General features: G+C 36.4%; 1 protein-coding gene across 3 annotated transcripts in view; it reads right to left on the reverse strand.

The window, feature by feature from the left end:
• Window positions 1-5,707: 5,707 nt before the first annotated feature.
• The window catches only part of CNOT6L (CCR4-NOT transcription complex subunit 6 like), a 106,119-nt gene continuing 87,635 nt past the window's right edge, over window positions 5,708-24,191 (reverse strand). For all 3 annotated transcript variants that reach the window (XM_044388143.3, XM_026509906.4, XM_026509905.4), the window contains exons 10-12: window positions 19,877-20,104; window positions 17,551-17,753; window positions 5,708-13,092 (exon numbers count right to left, since the gene is read on the reverse strand). In XM_044388143.3, coding sequence (XP_044244078.1) covers window positions 12,880-13,092; window positions 17,551-17,753; window positions 19,877-20,104 — 644 coding nt within the window. In that variant the 3' untranslated portion in view covers window positions 5,708-12,879. The remainder of the gene's footprint in view (window positions 13,093-17,550; window positions 17,754-19,876; window positions 20,105-24,191) is intronic.

The raw sequence follows: 24,191 nt of genomic DNA on the forward strand, positions 1-24,191 counted from the left end.
GCTCCTGATAGGTAAATCCACTTTCTTAGAGCTGGTAACCCTATCTTCTCCTGATTTCCAGTGGCTTAAAGGCTATAGTGGCTATTGGATGTTGCTAATCTCTGGTTTGCCTTACAATCCACTATTTGACTTCATTTTTTCCTCCCCCATTTAACTCATGCCCTATATTCTACTCATCTTGATTGAAATAGAGTATCTTCTGTTTTTTCAACTGAATCCTAACTAATGCAATCTCTTATTATAGACACTTCTGAACCAAATCTATATGAAGAGACCATAAATCCCAATAAATGGCACCATTTGACCCACAGACCTTTTTTTCCCTTAAGATTTATTCATCTTAGAAAAAGAGAGAGGGTGCACACAAGCTGGGCAGGAATAGAGGAAAAGAATTTTAAGTAGATTCCTCGCTGACCACAGAGACAGAGCCCATACTCAGGGCTCAATCCCAAGACCCTGAGATTATGACCTGAGCAAAAACCAAGAGTTGGGCACTCAACTGACTGAGCCACCCAGGTGCCCCAGATCTACAGACCTTATAAATAAGGTTTACATTATTTATTTCTATGTTTTGCAGGCTCAAAGTGTTTGATATACATTTACGAAATATACACACATATATACACACACACATACTAGGAACTTCTCATATATGTCAAGTACTAATAGTCCTCTTTAGTAAGATTCTTATAACCTGAGAGCACTAGTGTAATTACCCACCCTGTGGATATTCCAGGGAAGAGATTTTGAGATGGCGATTGGCATTCGGGAAGTTTTTTGGAGAGTGCCAAGATCAAACCTGGGAAGTGAAGGAAGCAATGCAGTCATAACAAAGACCTCAGCCATTGCCATGAGGGCTCTGGAGCTGGCCATGTCCATTCAGAATTGTCACAGGTCTATGTGAGAACACTAAACTTATTAACCTCACATTCACCAGCCATTGGCCACAGATAAGTATCCCTTCCCAGAATGGGGCATGATGTTGAGAAAGGCAGCTGTCCTTCCCTCAGTCTAGGGTACTTATCAGGAACATTCTTAGTGGACAGCCCACTCCCAGATGAAAGAATAAGTTTTCCAGTCCTAAAGAGTAACCAGAGTAGTATACCAATGCCACCACCTTAAGCCAGTCACTTGTTTTGTATAATACATTTTGAAAGTGTTTCCATCCTCTGCCCCCCAAAACTTAAAAGGGAAAGATTAGTAAGATGATCTACACTTGTGTTGCAGCTGTTCTGGAGCTACAGCTGATACTCATCAACTCCCTCCTCCACTATCTATCCACCCTAAGCTTCCTGTAATTCTCAACTAGCATCTCTACTGCTCTTGGTGGCTAATCTAGTGGGGTAACCTAGAATCTGGTTACCATGCCCTTTTCACGATTCTTGCACTTGTCAATTACACAGCAAAATGGATCAAGGTAATGCCAGGAGTTACCCAAGTGTACCCCTGGGTGCCAAATATATTCCTCCCTGCTTCCATTGTGTAGCAGCAGCTGGACCTCTAATGCCATAGGTCTGCATGGCCCAATAGGAAGGGCCACTTGCACTCTAGCCTAGACCTGCTGCAGAGGCCTTTCCTGTTTCCTACACCAACTCATGACCAAGAGCACACAGCTGTTGAGTTACTAACCTCTCTGAGCCTGTTTTCTCACCTGAAAAACAAAGAGAATTACAGTACATATTTTATCAGGTTGTTGTGAGATTAAATGATTTCATGTATATAAAGCATATAAATAGTGCCTGGCACAAAATAAATCCTGTTAAGAGTACATTCTAGTTTTTATATTAATTTACATACTTGCCATGATCCACAATAAAGGGATACAAGTACCTATAATATGCTTAGAAAACACAGGACTACTCTTAAGTTTAATAAGATCTTAATATTTAATAAGAACTTTATCATTTGCTGTTGTAATTTTAAGTACATTTCCTTGACTTGTTTTAACAGAAGTTCAAGATCCCCCCGCCACGTCATATTTGAGGATAAAAGCTGAGCCTAAACAGATAAGAGAGTTAACATCCAGGCAAATGACCTCGGACCAAGAGGGTCTAGCAGTCATTGGACAAATCTCCTCTTCCACTCTTCAGGTGGACATTCACAGGTACATTTTACTTGGCTCCTTGGGAGGCTCCTGGTAACATCAAGCCTTAGCTGCTCACAGAACTAATCAGCTCAAGAACACTCTAGTGTTCAAGAATGCTCTAGTCCCCACTCTTGTTTCTTAAGATCACATCTCAACATCAACTACCCGGCAAGGAAGATCTCCCAGACTCTCCTTTCTTAGACCAAGACAGTCATTAACAGAAATAGCCTAACAAAGCAAATGCTTCTGGATCTGGATCAGTCTCTAGTCACTCCATTGTTGGTTGATGACCCCAGTGTGCTTTCACTGGTGGTGGATTTGAAGTACAGGCGGAAGAGAAGTACTAGCTTACATGGGAAGCAGTAGCACTTAAATAATATGGCCCAATTTTATGTGTAAGGACTGTAAGGTTGCCAGATTCTCAAAATTGACTTTGGGCATCTTGAAAAAAGAAATAACAGGCTCAGATTCGCCAGTTGTAACTCAAGACATACTGTGAAAGTCAGATACATCCATGGCAGCGCTTTAATGATTATTTCAGCAGCCACAGGGCAAACAGTGCTAAAGATCAGACACAGGATTTGTGTAACAGTAGCAGAGCCACAACGAATAGAAGCATAATCTTCAAGGCTGTGCAAAGTGAAACTCTAAACCCTGGGATGGGAACATTTGGTAGAAAAAGAGAAGGGGCATCTGGGTGGCTCAGTCCGTTAACTGTCCAACTCTTGATTTTGGCCCAGGCCATGATCTCAGGGTCGTGAGATGGAGCCCTGCATCGGGCTCTGTGCTCAGTGGGAGTCTGCTTGAGATTCTCTCTCTCCCTCTCCCTCTTCCCCAGCCCTCACACTTGCACTCTCTCAAATAAATATTAAAAAAAAAAAAAAAAAAAAAAAAGGAAAAGAAAAGCCAGAGAAGCTCAAATCCCCAGATGTCCTTGAAACTTCAGGACCCTCTCCCTTCCTAGAAGAAATCTCCATTTGCCTGGATAACTTGCAAAGTTCTTACTTGCAGAAGATGCCTCAAAAGACTGTCCTCCTTAAGACTCACCCATGCCTCCCTTCTTTGAGCCTGAGATCAATAACTATGGTGACATTCCAGTTCCAACTGAACAGAGGTATATAGCACTTAAACCAGAAGAAAATAACTTTCACACCCAAAGAATTTTAAGACCTGGACTATGTCCAGGGACTGAAGAAACATATGGTAGTGAATCTTCAAAGTGTTGAATCTGAGAGACCTAAGAATGCATAAGGAATAATTTATTGACATGGTAGCATTCTATTGTGATTCAAGATTTAGTCTTAGCAAAAAGTCAGTCCTAATATGCTGCTGGCATGATTCCTTGAAATTTGGTATGGCAGGCTGTGTTCCTTGGGAAGCAGACTCTGAAATAGAGACGAATGTGCAATTAGTGGGAAACTCTGAAGATGGGATGGCATTTCAGAGGTGCTGAGGTGGACTTAGACTGAACCTTAATACCCACATATCTCCCAGACATTGGATGGCCCCAGGAAAGGGTCATCTGGGGCTCACAATGCTGGTGTACAAAGATTCATCATATTGGCATGAAAAAGTAGGGTTGCTGCTACACAATGAGAGGAAGGAATAAGCATATCTGGAACCCAAGGGATTCATGGGGCAGCTTCAGCTGTTGGTTCTTTCATGTCCAGGGATGGCTGGACAAACTCAAGCAACCATGCCCAACAAGCACAAAACATTTTGCTGGGATGAAGGTCTTGGTTGCCAAACTTAGGAAAGCAATCTAGATCCACTGGCATGGTGGTGCAAAGCTGAAATGAAATCTGGAACGCATGACAGAAGAGAAAAGGTGACAAACATTAATCATAGCCTCAAAATCAGTTGCAGCAATGGACTGTACCTTGTTCTCCTACTCCTCCGTATTTCATTGAAATTACAGCACGTCATTATGTCAGACTCCTCAGCTGCCTCACATCCTCTCAGCTCACTTCCTTACTGCCATCACAGCTTGGCAACCAGTTGCACACAAGTCTAACTTAATAGCACTTTTGCCTTCTGTACCATCACCCACTGCATTTCCTCACTATTATATGGGATTCCTGCAGGAACCTACTTAGTGAATTTAACAGATGCACAAACAGGAAAAAGAATACCCATCTCTCACGGGAACCCATAAATTCTCTCCTTTCCCATCCCTCATGAAGACAATTTTGAGCTACATTCTACTCAGCTCCTCAAAGGGTCAGTGGCAAGTTTATGTCCCAGTTGCCCACAGAGGTGATCGGCTCAATAGTGCACCTTGACTTGGCTTTCCCTCTTTCTCTTGTTATTCCTATACCCCTACTCTTTCTTGGGATCACTTCTCCAAATAAGTTACCTGCACACAAGCTTGTCTTGGTGTCTGCTTTTTCTATCATTTCATTAGATTCAGTTTCTTACATCCATTTTACCAGTAAGGGTACATTTTTATCAAATGCAAGGACACTTGGTTAGTGTCTTAACTTCTCTGTTTAAGGAGTATCTTCTTAAAAAGCCAGTTACCCTAAAACCTGGTCCCTTTGAGATACACTTCAAGTGATTCCACTTTTGGACTACTTCCTAAAGGGTGGCCAACGTCAAGACATCTATATATAGAGAGAGGATCCTTGGGGTCAGTGACAGCTTATACCGGATCTTTGAAAAACAGCCACTCAGTAGGCACTGAGCTAGAGATTCCTCGATGTTCACAACCTGTTCCCACAAAAACTTCCATTACCTTCCCTAAGCACTTATTAAACTGGATGGCTGGTTTTTTGTTTCATGCTTTTCAATAATCTGGTCTCAATCACACCGTATCTTAAAATCATTTTTCAACTGAATATCCCTAAACAGAGTTTCAAAATTACTATTTCAGTGTGCCTTTCCCTCCCCCCTTCCAAGATTCTAAATATTTAAGATACCTTTACTATGACTAAAACACTTCAATATTTTGTGTGTTGTAAATAGAAGAGTGTTTGGAAAGTGAATTCTTGGGAGGATGGGGAACCTGTCCAATTTTATATTCCCAAAGCACCTTGTTCATAGTAGATACTCGAGATGTTTGTTGAATGCATTTACTCTAGGTCTTGGGAGGTCCCCTTATTAAGACTGGTTAATGTTGGTAACTCCGCACTTGTGTATCAGGATGGGCTAGATCATGCTGCAATAACAAAACTTTATGAAGACACTGAGATTTGGCTATTGTTTCTCACTCACACTTCATATTCTGTGTAGGTCAGCAGGGGAGCTCTGTTCATCAAAGTCAAAGATCTAGAATGGGAAGCTGAATCTCAATATATACTTCCATTATCACCAAGGCAAGGAAAGGGAATATGGCAAATTGCACACTGGGTCTTAGAGCCTCACTCAGAAGTGACACATGTCCCACTGCTCAGATTTCTTCAGCCAAAGCAAGCCATAACTATGGCTAACTTCCAAATCTATTCTAAACAAAGTACTATTTAAGCAGTAATACAGTTTATACCAGGAAAAAAAAAAGTAGCATGACTTTATAATTTTTTGCTTGAATTACCTTGGCTTCTTACTTCACTTTCCAAGAGATGTACTGACCTAAAAGCAGACACATACTGCACAGATAAAGAGTAAAAAACCAAGACAAAGGTATGCAGTTGCAAAATGGCCATTTATTGCCTACAGGGGAAGGAGAGGGAGGGAGAGAAGAGGAAGTACACAGGTGCAAGGAAACAAGCATATATTTAGCCCTATACATCATGTGTGAGCAGTACCCAATCTCCAAAATGGAAAAAAGTATTTTGTCATCTGACATAGTAGTTAAGGTTCTTAAGCACCTCCCTTCTGAGCTGCCACAAGATTTAAAAGGCAGGACTGCTTTGTTTAGTCAATGTTCACATTAATGAAAAAATACTACCACCCAACTGTGTCCTTTTGCACGCACATTTTGTACAGTGTCTATTGTGAAAAACATCTCAGCTGAGCAGTTTGGTCAAGTTTCAGACCTCATCAACTGTTTAACTGTAATAAATAGAAAAATAAAGCAGCTGGTGATTTTGTCAGAGAATGTGTTCAATAAGAGTAGAACCACTTTCTCCAAGGATGACAGAGTGTTAAATGATTAGAACACCACAGAACCAGTCTATTAAACATTGAACACTAGTAAGCTACAATTACATGGCACTTCATTAAGTCTTCTAATTAAAAAGAGAATGATAAAGAAGAAAAAAGAAAAAGAAAATCTTAAAATTTTAAACTGATTAATGGAACACAGTAACAAATTGATTTAGTGCTTAGCTTTTTCTTAGGACAAAAACAAAGTAAATATGCAACCTAAAACATGAGAATTTGTTCTGGAATAGTATCAATAGAAACTCCCAAGTATTCAGGGGAAAAATTACCAAAATATCTTGCTCAGTTTTAAACTGAAGTGCTTTGTTTTCCAACCATTAAATTAGTTACCAAAACACTTATATGGGCCACAGAATGACTCAAATTTATGCAAAACAATGAAATAATTTAATGCCAAATAATGAAAATAAATGAACCCTTCCCTATTCAAATGGTAAATTGAGTTGAAGAGATCATCTCATAGACACTTAGTTGGCACTTGTTTTATGGTTGAAAGAAATCACAATAGAAGATATAAATTAGCCCATAGTGAATATGACCAACACCCTGGCCTTGCCGAAAGAGAAGGTACAAATATACTCTTTCTCTTAAAAAAAAAAACAAAAACAAAAAACAAAACTCCCTCCATACCACCCCATCCAGAGGTAAAAAAGCCAAAGTTTGAAATGTTCATCCTCCTCAAAATATTCCAAGTACTCCAATGAACTCTATTCCTCAACTTCTCCTAGATGAAAGAAATGCTTGCATTTGGACAACTGTACGAATGCCCATAGTGCACTTCTCAGTGCTGCTGGTGTTTAAGAAATTTGCCACTCACAACACTGAACAATTCCAGATCCAGTGTGCAGTAATACAGCCATCCAAACTCCTTCCCCCCCACCAAAAAAAAGTTGGCAGAGCACCGCTCAGGAATTTCGCAGGTAAGGGAATATATTTTTAGCAAGTTAAACACAGAGAAAGAACAGTACAGCTTCTGAATACATACACACCCAGACTACTGCATCACTTATTGTATCAAGACTGAAACAAGTAGCAGGAAACTAAGCCTGTTAAGAAGCAAAGCCATTGTTTGACACATCAACACTGAGCCAATTGTGTGAGTTGAGATAACTAATTAAACAAATGTGGTACATATAACCATTGATACCTTCAAAGAAAATACAGTTGTATGTCAAGTAACTAGAAATTAACACAAACTGAAACGAGCAAGAAAGGACCACTTCTGAGAGGGTTACCATGATTCTTATGCTTTTAGAGTTAAAAGTGACAGATATACAAGTAGGAAAATTAAATCTGGGGAGATTGCTGTAACAAAAAGAACTACTAATAGATGCCAAACTACACCTTCTCAAAGTTTCTGAAAGCTGCATGTACCAAGCTACTATGCCAAAAGAGTCATATCACTTGGGATTTACATACCCTTTTCAAAATGTGATTGTTTCTGATAACACAATTTCTAATTTTGGGACAATGCTACTGATATACTAAGTGCCATAAAAAATGGACATTTAAAGGCAGAAATGTCCTTATTTCATATGCTTTGAAAGTAAAATCTATTTTACTTAAAAACATTCCATTACTTCAATGTCATAATGTATGTTGAATAAAACCTCAACATGCTTGTTTTCCTTTGGTTCCAAGGATAACCCAAACAAACTTAAGCCAAAAGAAATTACTAAGTAGGTTAACAAAGCTTGTTTTTCCTAGTATCTCCCTACTTCTTGCTGTAGGACTTGAGTAATTCAAGAGAGAAACTTACATAAAGAAGGTATTTGGTTAAAATAAGAAAACATGCATGCTCTCCCTTACCTTCCTGAAAAGAACTACTTTTTTTTTTCTTTTCATGGATCTTATTCAGAACAACCTGAAGTATAGGTATAAGAGCTTTCTTTCTTCTTACCCTTAAGCTTTAAGATGATGCTTATACAACAGATTTCCAAATCATTCTGTAAAATGAAAGATGCTCTTGGCATCCTGTTCTTAAACAGATTACAACTTTGGTAAATAAGCCAGGTTAAAGTTTTACTAATTTATTTAAGTTTCAATTTGAATTTGGTGATCATGACGCCATTCAAAGCAACCATACGTATAAAAGTTCTCATCTGTGTACAAATTGAAAACTTCAGTTGAAATTCCTGGCTTAGAAAAATATTTTACTTTTCCTAGCTAATTTGTCTACTTATAATTCTCAGAGTTCTATAAACATGATATAATTCAGAAGGAAAAGGTTAAAACAAATCTACACATTAGAAAGTTGATTTTTTTTTTTTAAGGGAGGGCAGGTCAGAGAGAGAGTACCTTATAAATAAATGTGAGAATTCACATTTCTGTCAAAATATAAGTATATATGAGTGTTACTTTGAAAACGTGCCATAAAGTCATTGCTTGCTATATAACCATTATTCTATGGCCTGCCAAATGTATCAGAAACTGATTATGTTTTCTGTGACCAAAGCTACTGATCAGTCAGTGCATTTTACAAAGCTATTAAAATCTCTTCAGAATATAAGACTTAAAAACAAATAAGTACTGTAAGTACTGGGACACAGTCAATTTGCTAGAAAACCTAGCCCTGTATTAGGAATGAAAACCATATGCCTCTCGTTCCATCAAAGAACATATTTAACCTATTTTGTCTTGTGCTTTCTCTACTTCCTGCTATTTGATTTGAAAGTATAGATGGCATTTGTGATTTTTAGAAACTCTTGGAAATGCCAATACAAACTTAATTTTTACCCACTTAACAGATACTAAGGAGATACAATTTTAAAATGGAACACAGTTATGTTTGCTCGTGTTCCAGTTTTAATGTGCCACATCCTCAATTCTAATACAACCCACCACAGAGTCAAGTGATATGAGCCTTAGGTATCTTTCAACTTTCTCCCTTCTCTGTGATTCAATACATAACCGTAACACACCAAATAATAGGGACAAATAAGAAACGAAGCTTTATATTTCTGCAAACTACAACACTAAAACACAGTGGCTTCTTTGATACATTCACACAGGATGCTTATTAGTAAAATTAAGTATCTGCCTATGAATATCAGAAAAGTAATTTGAAAAGAAAGCTTGGAACAAGGCAAATGGGGGGGGAGGGGAAGCTGGTCTCAGAACCCATTGTGCCATTACCTGACTTTAACATGTGATATTCAAACGAACGTTCACACGCCTTACATCAAAGAAATGAAACAAAAATATTCAGCTACGTTGTACAAAATTTTTTTTACATAAAACATCATAAATCTTGAACAGATTTACTATATCTGAATTCTAAAAAGTTGCCTATAGAATGGTGCTGGGATTCTGTTCTCTGCTTGCTTTTAGGCAGTGCTGTTGCTTAAAAGTTGACACCAGGCACAATATTTTAAAACAAAGTCAACAAGCAAGGAGCAGTAAGTGGATTTGAGCCTTTCCCAGATGTCAGTCCTGAGGATGCTGCAATATTCCCCATCAAAATGTGTAAAGCTATGAGGCGGATACTGATGCCTGAGAGAGTGGGTGACTTGACATGCACTTGTATGACTGTTGTAATAGCAAACAGTGCAGTTTTCCCTTCCTCAAACAACACTGTTTTAATAAATTTAAAGAACACTCCAGTTCTTAGACAAATATCAGAAATCTTATTTAACAGTTAAAAAAAAAAAAAAACACATTATCACAACCTAAAAATGCCCAAATTTTCTCTTAACTTCAGATAAAATATGCAGCAGCCCCATGGCATAAAGCTTATTAAACTTATTCTGAGAACTAGAAAGTATATAAGCATAAATATTTACTTTCATTGAATATATACCATATGTCATTCACCTCTTCCTTTTGGCTTCTCACTGCCAAAGTTCCAAATGGCATGCGTTTTAACAAGACAATACTGAGGAGAGCAGCATTTCTGATCATCTGAATTGGCAGCTCAAAACAGATACCACTCCTTTTACAAAGGGAACAAAGAGTGAAAGGTGTGTGAAATTTGGGCAGTGGGCTAAAGGGAAACCGTGCACATGAAATTTGGGTTACCATGCCCCAAGTGTGTGTGCCACCCAAAACATAACACAATTACCTACTTCAACAGAGCTACTACCAACATTTACTAAAACCACATTAAAAATACACAGGATAATGAATGGTTTGAAAGAGTGCATTTGGAAGCAGAGAGAACCCAATTACACACCTTCCTGCAACAGAGTGCCTCAATCATACACAAAATAAACTTAAGCTGTTTACAATGTTTCCCAATTTTTTTTTATTTTTTCCCTCTACATTTAACTATTAAAAAAGTTTTTTATTAATAAATGGGCTCCTCTGTGGTTCATATACAATCATAAGTGAACTTTAAATTCCATTTTATACAAACATCTCAAAAAATATTGGGAGTGAAGTATGGTAGGAAATATTGCTCACATTGCTAATTAACATGCGTATATGAAAGGAGGAAAATGTTTTGTTAGTGCATATACCTCCAGAGCAGAAAACCCACCCAAAACAAAAGATTTAAAATAAAACATACAGTAGCTGATTACAAAAAAAAGGTAATGTCCACAAAATTAAGTTTTTCATGCTATTCTACTTTCCAGTACTATGGTTCAGGTAATCAATTTGCATGGCTAGATGTTGAATGTTTGAGGTATATAAGAAGGGATACCTGCACATTGAGGAAAATCTGTCACCTTAAGGGTTGTTTCTTTGTTTGTTTACTCTGGTACTTTACCATTTTTAAAAGAATATTTTATTTACATCAAACTTCACTCAACTACAATGACATTCCAATTATAATAGATGACAAACAACGCCTCTATCGCTAGGCACTTTTAAAAGGGAGTTTAGGCTTTACAGAACCCTTCTGATGCAATCCCATATATGACATTACATCATCCCACCACCCTCGTCCCATTAAAATTATCCTTCTGGGGAAATATTATCTTATATAGCCTGATTAATTTACTATGGAAGAAATTAATATAAAATAACTAAAGGAAATGCATCATTTAAGACTAATAAAACAGCCTAAGATGTTAGGTTTGAAAGAGGAGGCAAATTGTATATATTTAAAACTAATTAAATAATTTAAATTTGACCTGTACTTTATATATTAGTGAGACACAAATATAGGCTATTTTCTTTTAAAATTTCATTCACATAATGGAAAATTTCTTGTTTATTAAAAATATCACATTTTGAGACTAGAAACAGTAAAGTGCATGAAAAGTTTAAAATATAAATTTCAGAAAACTCTTATAGCAGCAAAAAAGCAGAATAAAGAAAAACTTAAAAACACAGACACAACCTTTTCCTGTTAACTGTGCCATAATTAACATCAAGTAGCCAACCAATTTTTTCCCCCAGAAAACGGTATTATATTCACTGCCTCTTGCATCACAGATTTTCAACTGGCCCCTCCTGGGCAAAAAAAGGATTCCAACATTTCTAAAGAGCATCAACAGTTGGGAATAAACCAGTAGCTTCTTAATTCAACCCTGACAGACAACAGAAACAAAGATTAAAAGCATATAATGGCCATTTGGCAACTAGAGTCAGGAAAAATGATCCGAGGTTTTCAGCTACTCCCTGTTCTCTCTCCTCGCCCCCAAATCCTTTCCATTGTTACCTCAAAAAGCCAAAACCAACAGCCACTTGTCCTACTTCGGGAAACACATGAGATATTTGTATCGCTTTTCCCTTTTAAAACTTTAATCAGGGCCTTTTCATTCAGTAGTTGTTTTTGCTTTTTTTTTTTTTTAAACATCTGACTATAACAGCAAAAATTATTATACAGATCATATAATATCTGTTTCTCTAGCACAACCAGGCAGAAAAAGGTGGATGAGAATAATGAAAAATACTGGACACTAATTTTGTGGGCATCCTAAATATAACAAATTCTATTTTCAACATGTGTGGCAGTAGAAATTACCCACTGTTTCCCAATAAATAAACTGGAGAGAAAGGCTTAAAATTAATACTTCTAATGAGGTTATAAACTAATAGAGGAACTAAATACAGAGTGATTCCTCAAAAAAACAAAACAAAGAAATTACCAGCGCTTGCCCAACAAACTGTCATGTGCTGTTGAATGCTTGATTTTGAAAGCATATTGTGCAACCATCTTTAATTTCTCTATTTTTCATATTATGGTTAAAGGCTATATCATAGTTTATGTACAGATCTGGCAAATTTAAGTGCTTTGTTAATGTGCAAAAGACTTGGGGAGCCAAAAATCAGTTTGTTATAATGGAAAACAGAAATCCAAGAAATTTTTCCTGTAAGGCATGCCATCATTCAGTTTAAAACGTCAAATTTATAGTTTTTAAAAATTGCCTTTTAGAAAAATGGTTGGCTCATTTGAAGCCATTCAAAAGAAAGTATTTGTTTTGGAAAAACAAATACACACTTGTTGGGCCTTGAACTGGTGATTTATTAATTACGAATGTTGACTCCTAATATAATATGAAGAAGGTCCAATTTAAAAACATGTTAAATTAAAAATTTGGAAAGAGTAATACTTTGGTTCCAGCCCTAGTGCCAAATGATACCAATATGCACAAAAATGTACAAAATCTTAGAGCAAACACATAATGAAAGGAACCTGAAGAAGCAGCTTAAGGATGGCCATACTTCACTCCTACATACTTTGATTTACAACTGTACAGGTCCATAGCAACAGATTCCCCCCGTCTTTGCGGGGCAGTACTCCACTACCTCCGATTAGGCAAGTGAACACCATTGACAAGAGGCAGAAGTGGAGGGTGGAGTTCAAGTTGTGTTAACAGTGAGAAGTGGTCTGAAGGGATGTGAGGGTGTGGACACCCAGTGATGTTGTTCTCAACCAGCCATTGAGGATCTAAAGGCCCCAGGACACCAAGCACGTTCATATGAGTCTTGGAATAGAAAATGTAGTCAATCACGCCCTGGAAAGAGATTGGGGGTTGGAGAAAAAGAAAAATATATGCTTAGAAAGAAAGAACAACTCAAGATATATAAAGAACAATCCACAATTTATAAAAGCCAAATACCTGAGTAACCTGTACTTCTGGTACCTGTTGTCTTGACAACGGGTCAAATAGGACTCAAGTCTTCAGTGGGTATTACATGAAATAAAGATGGCTCAATAGTGAAATACAGGACCCTGCTGGAGTCAAAAAGCCCTGGATCTGTGCATAAGTGGTAAGCAAACTGAGAAGCTAAACACACCAAATTATATCTAGGCATCTTTAAAAATGGCTTGCTTAGGTTAGTGAAATCGAATACATCAGTATAAACATGGGAACTACACTAAATCTATCAGTTACAACAAGCTGTTTTTATATAAATGCATAATGAAAAGGTTATGACTCAAATTAACTTTTTAATGTTAATTGGTATTATTTTCAATTATTTGCACATCAAGATACACAAACACATCTGAACGAAGCCATGGTAAAGCATGTTTTCAGATTTGCCAATTCTAGTTCAGCTTTCCCAGATAATGCCACATACGTACAAAATACTACGTACAGTTAATTTTTCTAATGTGTTCTTTAGAATACTCATTTTCACAAATTCTGGTATACTATAAATTCTGGATTCCTTTGCAAAAAATATTCAGCAGGGATATATATATGTATATATACAAACATCCAACTCTTGATTTCAGCTCAGGTCTTAATCTCAGGGTCATGAGTTCAAGCCCTGCATTGGGTTCCACACTGGACATGGAGCATACTTAAAAAGGGGAGGGAGGGAGATAAAGCCAAATTTCTTCCTATCCATATCAAGAGAGCCTGAGCCCAAGTGTGGAGAAATATTTCCAGATCTGGAAGTATCTACGTAGAAATGCTACACATAATGAGTTCCAATAATATTTTAAATGTTATCACAATGAAATGAGGTACTTTAAAAAAATTTTTAATGAAAAAGATTTATATTATGAAATTTGGAAATAATTACCTTAGTTTGTTGGTTTTGACATGACCAAGATCAAAATAATGACACCGTTGAGGAAGAACATTTAGAAACCTTAACCTTGCCAGAAATTAGGGTACCTACTTGAATCCAAGAAAGGACTTTCTGCCATTAATACTCCAAGTCCAAATAGTTAAGAAATGATATTAGTACAAGGTATTATCCTTTCATTTTGGCTAATACCCAGTTTTACAGTGACATTTTAGGAAAAGGATTAATGGGTCAGGGTGGATTTATTTGCCTTTATGAGACCATAAATATGAGACTATTACTTTGCTTCAACTATAAAGTAAACAAAACACAAGTGAAATACTCTGTTACTTAGGTTGAATAAACCTCCTATATCACTTTATTAGACTGCCATTATGCACATCAGCTGCTATACTTACAGAATCCTTTGCAAACACAGGCCCCAAGAAGATGTTAAACATTCTACAAAGTAAGACATATTTAACTGGAGGCATCACTTGTAACTATTTTCTCAGTGTGAAACATCCAGAGTAAAAGCTCTTATCAAAACCCTGAGCAAGGACATATCTGCAAACTCACCCAAATATCTGTACATATGTATTTACATTTATATACTGTCATATCCACAAAGTAGGTTATTAGACTAATGATTCCTAAACTTTTTTTGATTCAAACTTTTTAAAAGGCTACAATGTGTGAAAATAGTCTTTATATTAGGAAAGACTCTAGTAAGTCTATACAACTATATTTGAAAAAAAAGTAAAAATAATGAAAATAGTTTATGAGCTAGCATTATGTTAAGTTTTACCTTATGAAAGAATGTGAGAAAATTACATACTATAAATTTTATGTAATAGAGAAAGATTTACTACTTGACAAAATAGGAAAAGTGTTCTTCCCCTTTTCATTAACTGGCTCAGGCATACCCTTAGACTGGTGGGGGAAAGAGCAGCAGCGAAAAGTTTGAATTAAGCCGTTAATTCAATGTATCTGGTGTTATGGTCTGAAGGTTTCTGTCCCCCCAAAATCTCACATGCTGAAATCCTAACTCCTAACATGATGGAAGTAGGGGGTGGGGCTTCAGGGAGGTAATTAGGTCATCAAGGTAGGGCTCTCATGAATGGGATTAGTGCTCTATAAAAAGAAACCCCAGAAAGCTCTCTCAGACTTCTCTGCCATGGGAGGCTACAGGAAAACAGCAGTCTGCAACCCAGGAGAGAGCCCTCATCCAAACCCAACTATGCTGGTACCCTGATCATACACTTCCAGCCTACAGAACTGTGAGCAACGAATTCCTGTTATTTATACGCCACACAGTCTATGGCGCATATTCTGTCAGCTATCGTGAAGACACCTGGTCTACAAGTAATTCTCCTGTTTATCCACACTTTCGTATGTTCCACATCAGTTCTAGATTAAAGGAATCTGAATAATAAATATCACTTTTCTGCATTTCCAACTTATTCAAGGACCAAGAAAGTAAACAAATGCTAAGCCAAGTGAATAAAATTTAACAACACTCTACTGATGCAATGGCAGAATGCTGTATTTAGATCTGTATGTAATGCTACTTACATGACATTTTTATATTTGATATTACCTATCCTTTTTCTATGGACTGACTTCAATAATGGGATGGCATAAAATGCTTTACATAAAATTAAAACATTCACTGTTATTTGGACTAAAAGCTTCATTCTCTGTTGTTAGGTATGCCCTTAGTTTGTTCTCCAGTCATCCTATCTTTCCATCCCCTCCCACCCTCCCATCCCACCCATCTATCTATCGAGCCAGCCAGTATATTTATCTTCCCTTACATGCCTGTCTCTCATGGATTTATAGCTGTCCTTTTGTCTCATCCTATCCTACATACTCAAACATCAAACACTGAGTCATGCCGTTTTGGTTCTTTATCCGTACTTCTTTGGACAATGTAAATGGTTCAATAGGATTTTTGATTCAATTATTAAACCATGTAAAATCTTTTGAAGAAATATCAACAAAGGATTTTAAAACAATTCAGATGGTTAAGAAAGATGGCTCAGATTAATATCCCAAATTTTGTTTCTCTAATTTCCACTGAAGGACAAGGAAAAATAACAAAGCCTAGATGAGGTAGAAATGATCCGGTCTTTTTAACCATACCCGTACCAAAACAACAGTAAGAGTTGCAAAATTATTGAACACTTATTTTAGGGAACTTTAATTTAGATTTTCTGGGTTGTGCTGGCAGAGATGTATTACATATCACTATAGTCACAAGGATCTGAATTAACCTATAGTAAATTGTGTATCATGAAGTCTAGAGGTTTTCCTTTAAGGCTGCACACGAGAGCAGTGGTGTGCTACAACTGGGTAGTACCTGCTTTCTTAGTGCCTCATCTCCACTCTGAATTCAACGGTATTATGTTGGGAGCTTGAAATCTACCACAGTGGGAATACTTACACCACAGAAATCAGCAAACACCCCAAGTTAGTCTTTCTTTTTCTCAGAAAGCTGGTTGTTAAATATCTACCAGCACATTACTGCATATGAGTGATTTGAATAAAACAAACTCTCACTAGGGATAGTATTTTCTACTCTAACAGCAAAAATACTAAAATTAGATTCAATTTATTCTACGCAATATTTTCCTCCACTTCATGATCACAAAAGTCGACTAATAACATCACACAAATTTCACTTCTTCCTCGTTATTTGTTCCTTAGAAAGGGGCTAACAAGCCCTGAAAATATAAAAGGGTTATTGGAGATATAAAGAGCCTGTTCTGAAAATTTCCTTTGGTATTTTTATTATATTCCCTCCAGGCTTCTCACACCAAATCACTTTCTAACACCTGCATTTTTTTCAAGATAGTGTAAGATTTTAGTATAGATGCCTGAAATGCCAGAAAGTCCAACAGAGGTACAATGGAGGAGCTACAGTCAGACTGATCAGATAATTGGCAAAGGGAGAGTAATCTTACCTACAGAAAACCACTACAATCAATCTTTCTAAAGAACAATCTTCTTGTACAATGGGTCCTCTAAGTACAACCCTCTCTAACCCCATCTCCTAAAGAAACTTGGAAAATTTAAAGATAAATAAGACATCAATGGGAAGTACGAAGAAAATTTTCAGAGAATATCATGTAAATTCATTCAATATCAACACCCATATCAGGTTATTATTTAGATCCTTACTGAAAGTTAGGGATGGTATGGACAAGTGAAGATTAAAAGTGTTCTGAACAGTCCCTGGCATTTTGGAAGTTTTTGCTATTTATCAGTATTACTTGAAATGTGAAAATATGAGGGTTTAAAAATTCTCAAGTCAATAACGAAAAACAAAGCTAACAAACCTCCTGATATTTAGAAGCATACTTAGTCAAGACATTTTGACAAGAAAGACATCTTTCTTGCTCTATGTCTGTATTTGAAATAATTTCTGTATCAGCCCAAAGGCTGTCACTCACTTTGAAATCAAAGGTGTAATTGGTGTAAGGCATCAAGTTATTTTCATAGGCGCTCTTCAGTTGGAAGCCATGTGTGATTCTCCCTTCTGAGCTTCCATTCTTCCCATTGCAGCTGAAGTTCATAAGACACTCATTATACCTTAGTTCCTTGAAGTCTTTATGGTTGTCAGCTACTCCTCCATTGCTCAAATATTCCACGACACCTAGTAGAATAAAGAAGGAAGAAACACTAGCATTTAGACTTTATATAAGACCTTATGACAAAATTTCATTTTCAGGTGGATATACCAGGTTCAGAGTGGTTTAATTAAGTTGAATCATATGCAATTGCCTTTCTGTGGTTCTCACTGTTCAAAAAAAAAAAAAAAATCAAACACCAACAATTTCATATGGTTAAATCAAACTGAAGGGTATTTGCCTATTTCAGAACAAAATTATCAGGATCACCCAGAATATCTTCAGTTTTTTTAATTGTTCTTCAAGCTAAAGATGATTCCCTGGGCCCGAGGTGGCATTTGCCAAGAAGGTCTTAACCCTGAAGACTTTTAGAATATTATCCTAAACCACTGTATCTCATTAGTATTTCACTATTCTATGCAGTCAATTAACAACTTTGGGAACACTATAGCATACATAATAAAAAGTCATTTACAACAAAAATAGATTTTGTATCTTCAACACTTCAATGTCTAGGTTAGGTAGAAAATATTCTTTATTTTGAACTACAGTGAGTTCTTTCAGTCTGATACTGTAAGGGACATTATATGCTACTTGGCCAAAAATACTAGATGTATAAAAAGCTAAAAAGAGTAGAAGCATTCAAAAAATACATTGCTTCCATTTAACAAGCAAACATGAAAAGTATCACAACTCTTCTGATGATGATTAGTAAACACTGTTAACCATCTCTTTCTATTTGTGATCAGGAATGACAGCAACATATCATAAGTGATGAGCACAGTATCAGTACCATGAATAGGTGAAAAGCAACTACCACTTATCTAGCATTTACTACATGCTAGCACTGTCTCAAGTGCTTTATACACTTAAACCTCACAAACAACATTATGTGGTGGATGAAATTATTATCCCCTTATTTAAAAATGAGGAACTTAGAGGTTGCACCTGTAAGTGGTAGAACCAGGATCCAAAGGATCCAACCCTGACAGTCTGGCTTGAGAATCAGCTCACCATGCTGAACTGTAAATTGATAGCTCACTGGCTTAAACAAATCAAGTGAAATGGGAGAAACTTCTTGAGAGCATTTCAACTCAAAAAAGGGACTAAGGAAGACATGGTTCAGGTGCCAACTGGGCTAGAGGTTGAAGACAACTATTTGCAAAAGGATGATTTCACCATTTATTTACTAAGGAGAAAAAGTAAAGATATTTTCTAGATTTGTGACTTAAGAGTTTCCAATTGCAAGTATTTGGGTTATTTCACATTTATTGTTGAGAGATTATTTTAAACAATTTAAAACAGCTTACTGAAAATATAAAAAATTTAGAACATGCTTCAGTAGTAGCAAAACAGTAATACTTACATGTTTTACATATGAACTTTAGTATCTAAAATGCAGAATTAATTTTTACAGAGATCTAAAATAATGTAAGTTAGGACATAAAATAGTTCGGAGCTCAAGAAGTAATGTCAAATCCAAGGAGAATATGGGTCAGTCTTCTGCACCAAGTATCAGTATCCATTTATCATTTAATGATTTCATTGAGAAGTTGCCAACCTTACTAAACTACCCGAGCTGAGTATTTCCTGGTTGCCTCTTCTCCATTGCACTCTGTGCCTAAGGAGGCTGATTTTTACTTGCATTAACTGCAACCCCCCCTTCCACTCTATCCTCTAGTTGGATTTGGTTAATGGACAGCACTGGCAGGAGAGCAGAGTGAGACAGGGGTATATATTCTCCTTGACTCCCATTTTATTGGTGCCAGAGATTAATAGTATCCATTAATTCAAAGCCTTCACTCCTACTACATAACCTTCTCCTTATAACTACTTTTTCCAAGTTCTGATAACAGTTCCTACCACTTTCCAAACCTTTAGGTGTAGGCGTGGTAACGGGTCCCTAATTCCCTTAGTAGTAGAGTGCTGCATCACCCGTTATTTTGTGTCCCTTAACCCTGTACACATTTTTGGAAATAGCTTCTTTTAAACTTTCAATTACCCCATGTCCTATCATCCCTAGATTCTTACTAATACACTCCCTTAATTTAGCAGAGAAATTCTCCACTCAAAAGTTGGGAGCTAGTCAGCCCTTCAACTAGAAGTTAAGGCAAAACTGAAAGCAATGAGGAAATGGTGTTATAAATACCTGAATCTGGCAATGAGTTAAGATCTGCACATAGCACCAGCGGGATGGAATTAGGATCTGCGGTTGGGCTGCCAGGCCTACTAGAGGCTTTCTCCAGAATGTTTTTAACCTCTGAGACAAACATCATGGTCTGGATGAGTTTCACATCAGAATACTCTGGGTCCCAATGCATGTGGGCATTTGCCACTATAAGCAGCTGTTTATCTGCAGCATGAATAGGCTTCATACCTAAATTTAAACGTTAGAAAAAAGAGGATAAGATTATATTTTATGGATCAAAAAGGCAATTATCTCAAGGTTTTCTCCCAAAAGCCCATAGCCCCTTCTTTATTTTTTTCCATTAATTTGTATCTTCCCCTTTATTTCATTATGTAGTTCTTAGAAGCTGAAGTGTTAAGATTCTGATAATCCCAACATCCTCCAGATCAGGGTAGACAAACTGCAGCCACAGGCTAAATCTGGCCCACCACCTGTTTTTGTACAGCCTGTATGAGCTAAGCCTGGTTTTACATTTTTAAAGGATTCTACAAAAAATTTTTGAAAGTCTGTGACAGGGACTGTAAATATTAACTATCTGGCCCTTTACAGAAAAAGTCTGCCAACTTCTGCTCTGTGTGCCCAAGAATTATATCCATGATATAATCAACACTTGATAACAGTACCTTGATTTGCTGAGTTCTTGGTATAAACATGCATTTTAAATATCTGTCATTTAAAGATCACAATTACTTAGTGAGGCAGGTTTTCAGTTATTTGAATGACCTAAACCTTAATTTAAATTCTTCCCACTGCCCAGTACTCATTCACCTTGCATTTCCTGCACACATCAACTTGCATTTCCTGTGCACATCAGTGATGAATCAATAATAAAAGGCAGTAACACTATATTAATTTATACAGATTAAGTAAGGAAGGAAGTTTCCAACCAAAACAAATTCACACCCAACACCCAAATAAAATAATTTTTAAAAGGAGACATAGGGAACAGTGTGCTCTCAAAATCTCAACACTTGGGTTTTAGACCTGGCTTCTTCACTGTGTATTTTGGTGTTGGGACAGTCACTTAACTTTTGGTACTCAGGTTCGTAAGGTTCTTTCTTCCCCCTAAAATTCTGTTTTATAAATTTTGTCAAAATAAGTATTAACATAGTATTAACTTTCAAAATGGGAAACAAGGTAGATAATACATTAAAAATTGTGAAAATTAAACTTGGTTAACAGGTACAGAGAAAGACATCCATAAAATACTTAAAACACAAAGCTCAATGTGCATAGTATGAGGCCGTTTAAATAAAACTATACAATCTCTGCTAGTCATGAGTAAAGAAATTAGCAAGAGCTAGTCCTAAAGAGTATGAATAAGGAATTTCTTTTTATTTTGTATACTTTTGTACTATTGCAATATTAGTAAACATGCACAATTCATTTTTCTATTAAAATTTCTATAGAACTACCCTATGATCCAGCAATTGCACTATGAGGTATTTACTAAAAGGATACAAAAATACTGCTTCGAAGGGATACATGTTTATAGGAGCATTATCTACAATAGCTAAATTATGGGGAGAGCCCAAATGTCCACTGACTGATGAATGGATAAAGAAGATGTGGTATGTGTACACACACACACACACACACACACACGAATATTAGCCATCAAAAAGAATGAAATCTTGCCATTTGCAATGACGTGGACAGAGTCTGAGAGTATAATGCTACGTGAAATAAGTCAGTCAGAAAAATACCGTATGATTTCACTCATATGTGGAATTTAAGGAAAAAAGAAACAGATGAACATGGCGGGGGGGCGGGGGGGAGAGGCAAACCAGAAAACAGCTCTGGAGAACACACCTATAGAGAACACACTGAGGGTTGCTGGAGTGGCTGGGGGAGGGGGTGCGCAATGGGCTAAATGAGTGATGGGTATTAAGGAGGGCACTTGTGATGAGTACTGAGTGTTGTATATAAGTGATGAATCACTAAATTCTACATCTGAAACTAATATTACACTGTAGGTTAACTAACTGGAATTTAAGTAAAATCTTAAAACTACAAAAAACAATCTATAGAAGTGTCTCTTAAATTTTTCTACTGAAAATATAAACTCTGCAGAAAAAGACCTTTAAAGCTTACTATTTTGATAGTTTCCTTTCACCTTACTAAGATATCATATTCTTCAATGTTGAGTATAAACAAGTAACTGAGGTGCCTGCTATACGTGACAGAAGTAATCATTTAAAAAAAAATTCTATTGAGGTGTAATTGACATAACATATTGCTTTCAGATGTACAACATAATGATTCAATATGTATATACATTGCAAAATGATCACCACAGAAAGTCTACTTACCATCTGTCACCATATAAAGTTAACTCCTGGGATTTACTCTCTTGGCAACTTTTAAGTACACTTTACAATATGAATGACTATAGCCCTCATGCTGTACATTATATCCCCATGACTTATCTGTTAAGTGGCAGTTTGTACCTCTTGATCCACTTTATTCTTTTTGCTCATTTCCCCAATACCTCTCCCCTCTGGCAACCACCATTCTACATTCTCTGTATCTATGATTTTGGTTTTGTTGTCTCTGTTCATTTGTTTTTTAGATTCCACATGTAAGTGAGGTTATACAATATTTCTCTTTCTCTGTCTGACTTACTCCATCTAGCATAATGCCTTCAAGGTCCATCCATGTCACTGAAAATGGCAGATACTCTTTTTCATAGCTGACTAGTATTTCATTGTGTATGTATACTACCTTTTCTTTATCCATTCATCTTGTTGACGGACAATTAGGCTGCTTCCATGTTGTGGCTATTGTAAATAATGATGCAAGAAACATGTGGATAAACATTAATGCAATAAACATTTCAAGTTAGCATTTTCATTTTCTTTGGATAATACCCAGAAGGGAATGGCTGGATCATATGGTATTTCTGTTTTTAATTTTTACGGAACCTCCATACTGTTTTCCATAGTGGCTGCACCAGTTTGCATTCCCACCAACTCCCTTGCACACTTGCAAGGGTTCTCTTTTCTCCAAATCTTCACCAGAACTTATTTCTTGTCCTTTTGATAACAGCTGTATTAACAGGTATGAGGTGATATCTCATTGTGGTTCTGATTTCCATTTTCCTGATGATTAGTGATGTTGAGCATCATTTCATGTGCCTGTTGGCTATCTGTGTCTTCTCTGGAAAGATGTTTATTCAGACACTCTGCCCATATTTTAATTTGATTGTCCATTTTTCTTGCTATTGAGCTTTATGAGTTATATTTTTTGGATATTAATCCCTTATTGGATATATGATTTATAAATATAGAAATAGTCATTTTTAATGCAATCTGACAAGATAAAATCTTACAGCCAAAGTTCTCTATGTTCCACTCTTTTCCTAGAAATTTTATAGTGTCACTTCTGGCTGTACATTAAATGTTCACTATATTAAATATTAAGAACTATTAAAAACAACAAGGCCATCATTAAATTCCTCTTGTAGGAATAAGAGACGTATTTCAAAATGTGGAAGTATCTGCTGTATAATTTTTAATTACTTTTCTGAAAATTAAAAGGAGAATAAAACTCCAAAAGAAATTCAATTTTCATGTTACCAGAAAAAGAGGTACCGAACTTTTGAAAAGAATAAGACTGGAAAGGACAAAAAAGTAGGTAAAAATGAGACCAAAAAAGAAGAAAAAATTTAAAATATCGTTATCAAAGATGATCTGATGATGGATAAACTAAATAACAGAGAGAAAAGGAGGTTTGACAGACAGGCATGGTCTGAATAATTCAAATCAATTCTCAAGGCAAACATCTTTTCTTCTACAGTAAGAACAGAAAAAAAAGTTTAAAAATAAAGCCCTAATGTGGTCTTAACATCTTCTTGCTCTTGCCTAAAATATACTAGTTAAGTAAACAATGAAATACTCAAAGGCAGGCAGGAGAAAGGGGGGAAAAAAGGTCTGGATATGCAAAGTACATAAAGAGTTTCTGACTTTGAAGGAAGCTATAAATAATCTAAAATGCAAAAGCTAAGTACCAGGTAGATAAAAGATCCCGCTCTTACCCTGACAATGACTGAGATATAACAAAGAAATTAGAGAAAACTTGCCAAGTACTTAACCTTAAAGACAAAAGATTTCACACTCAAGAAGCTAAAAATATGGCTAAAAAGAGAACCAACTCATCATAATTTCCAAATTCAGCTTAACTAAAGCATTTCCTACTTCAAGTAACCTTTTGGAAATAATGGCATATTAAAGACTTTCCTTTTTACAGACTACCTGGTAAGTAATATCCCTAGATG

This window comes from Ursus arctos, unplaced genomic scaffold (assembly GCF_023065955.2).
Source record: "Ursus arctos isolate Adak ecotype North America unplaced genomic scaffold, UrsArc2.0 scaffold_9, whole genome shotgun sequence".
In the NCBI taxonomy this organism is placed as follows: Eukaryota; Metazoa; Chordata; class Mammalia; order Carnivora; family Ursidae; genus Ursus; species Ursus arctos.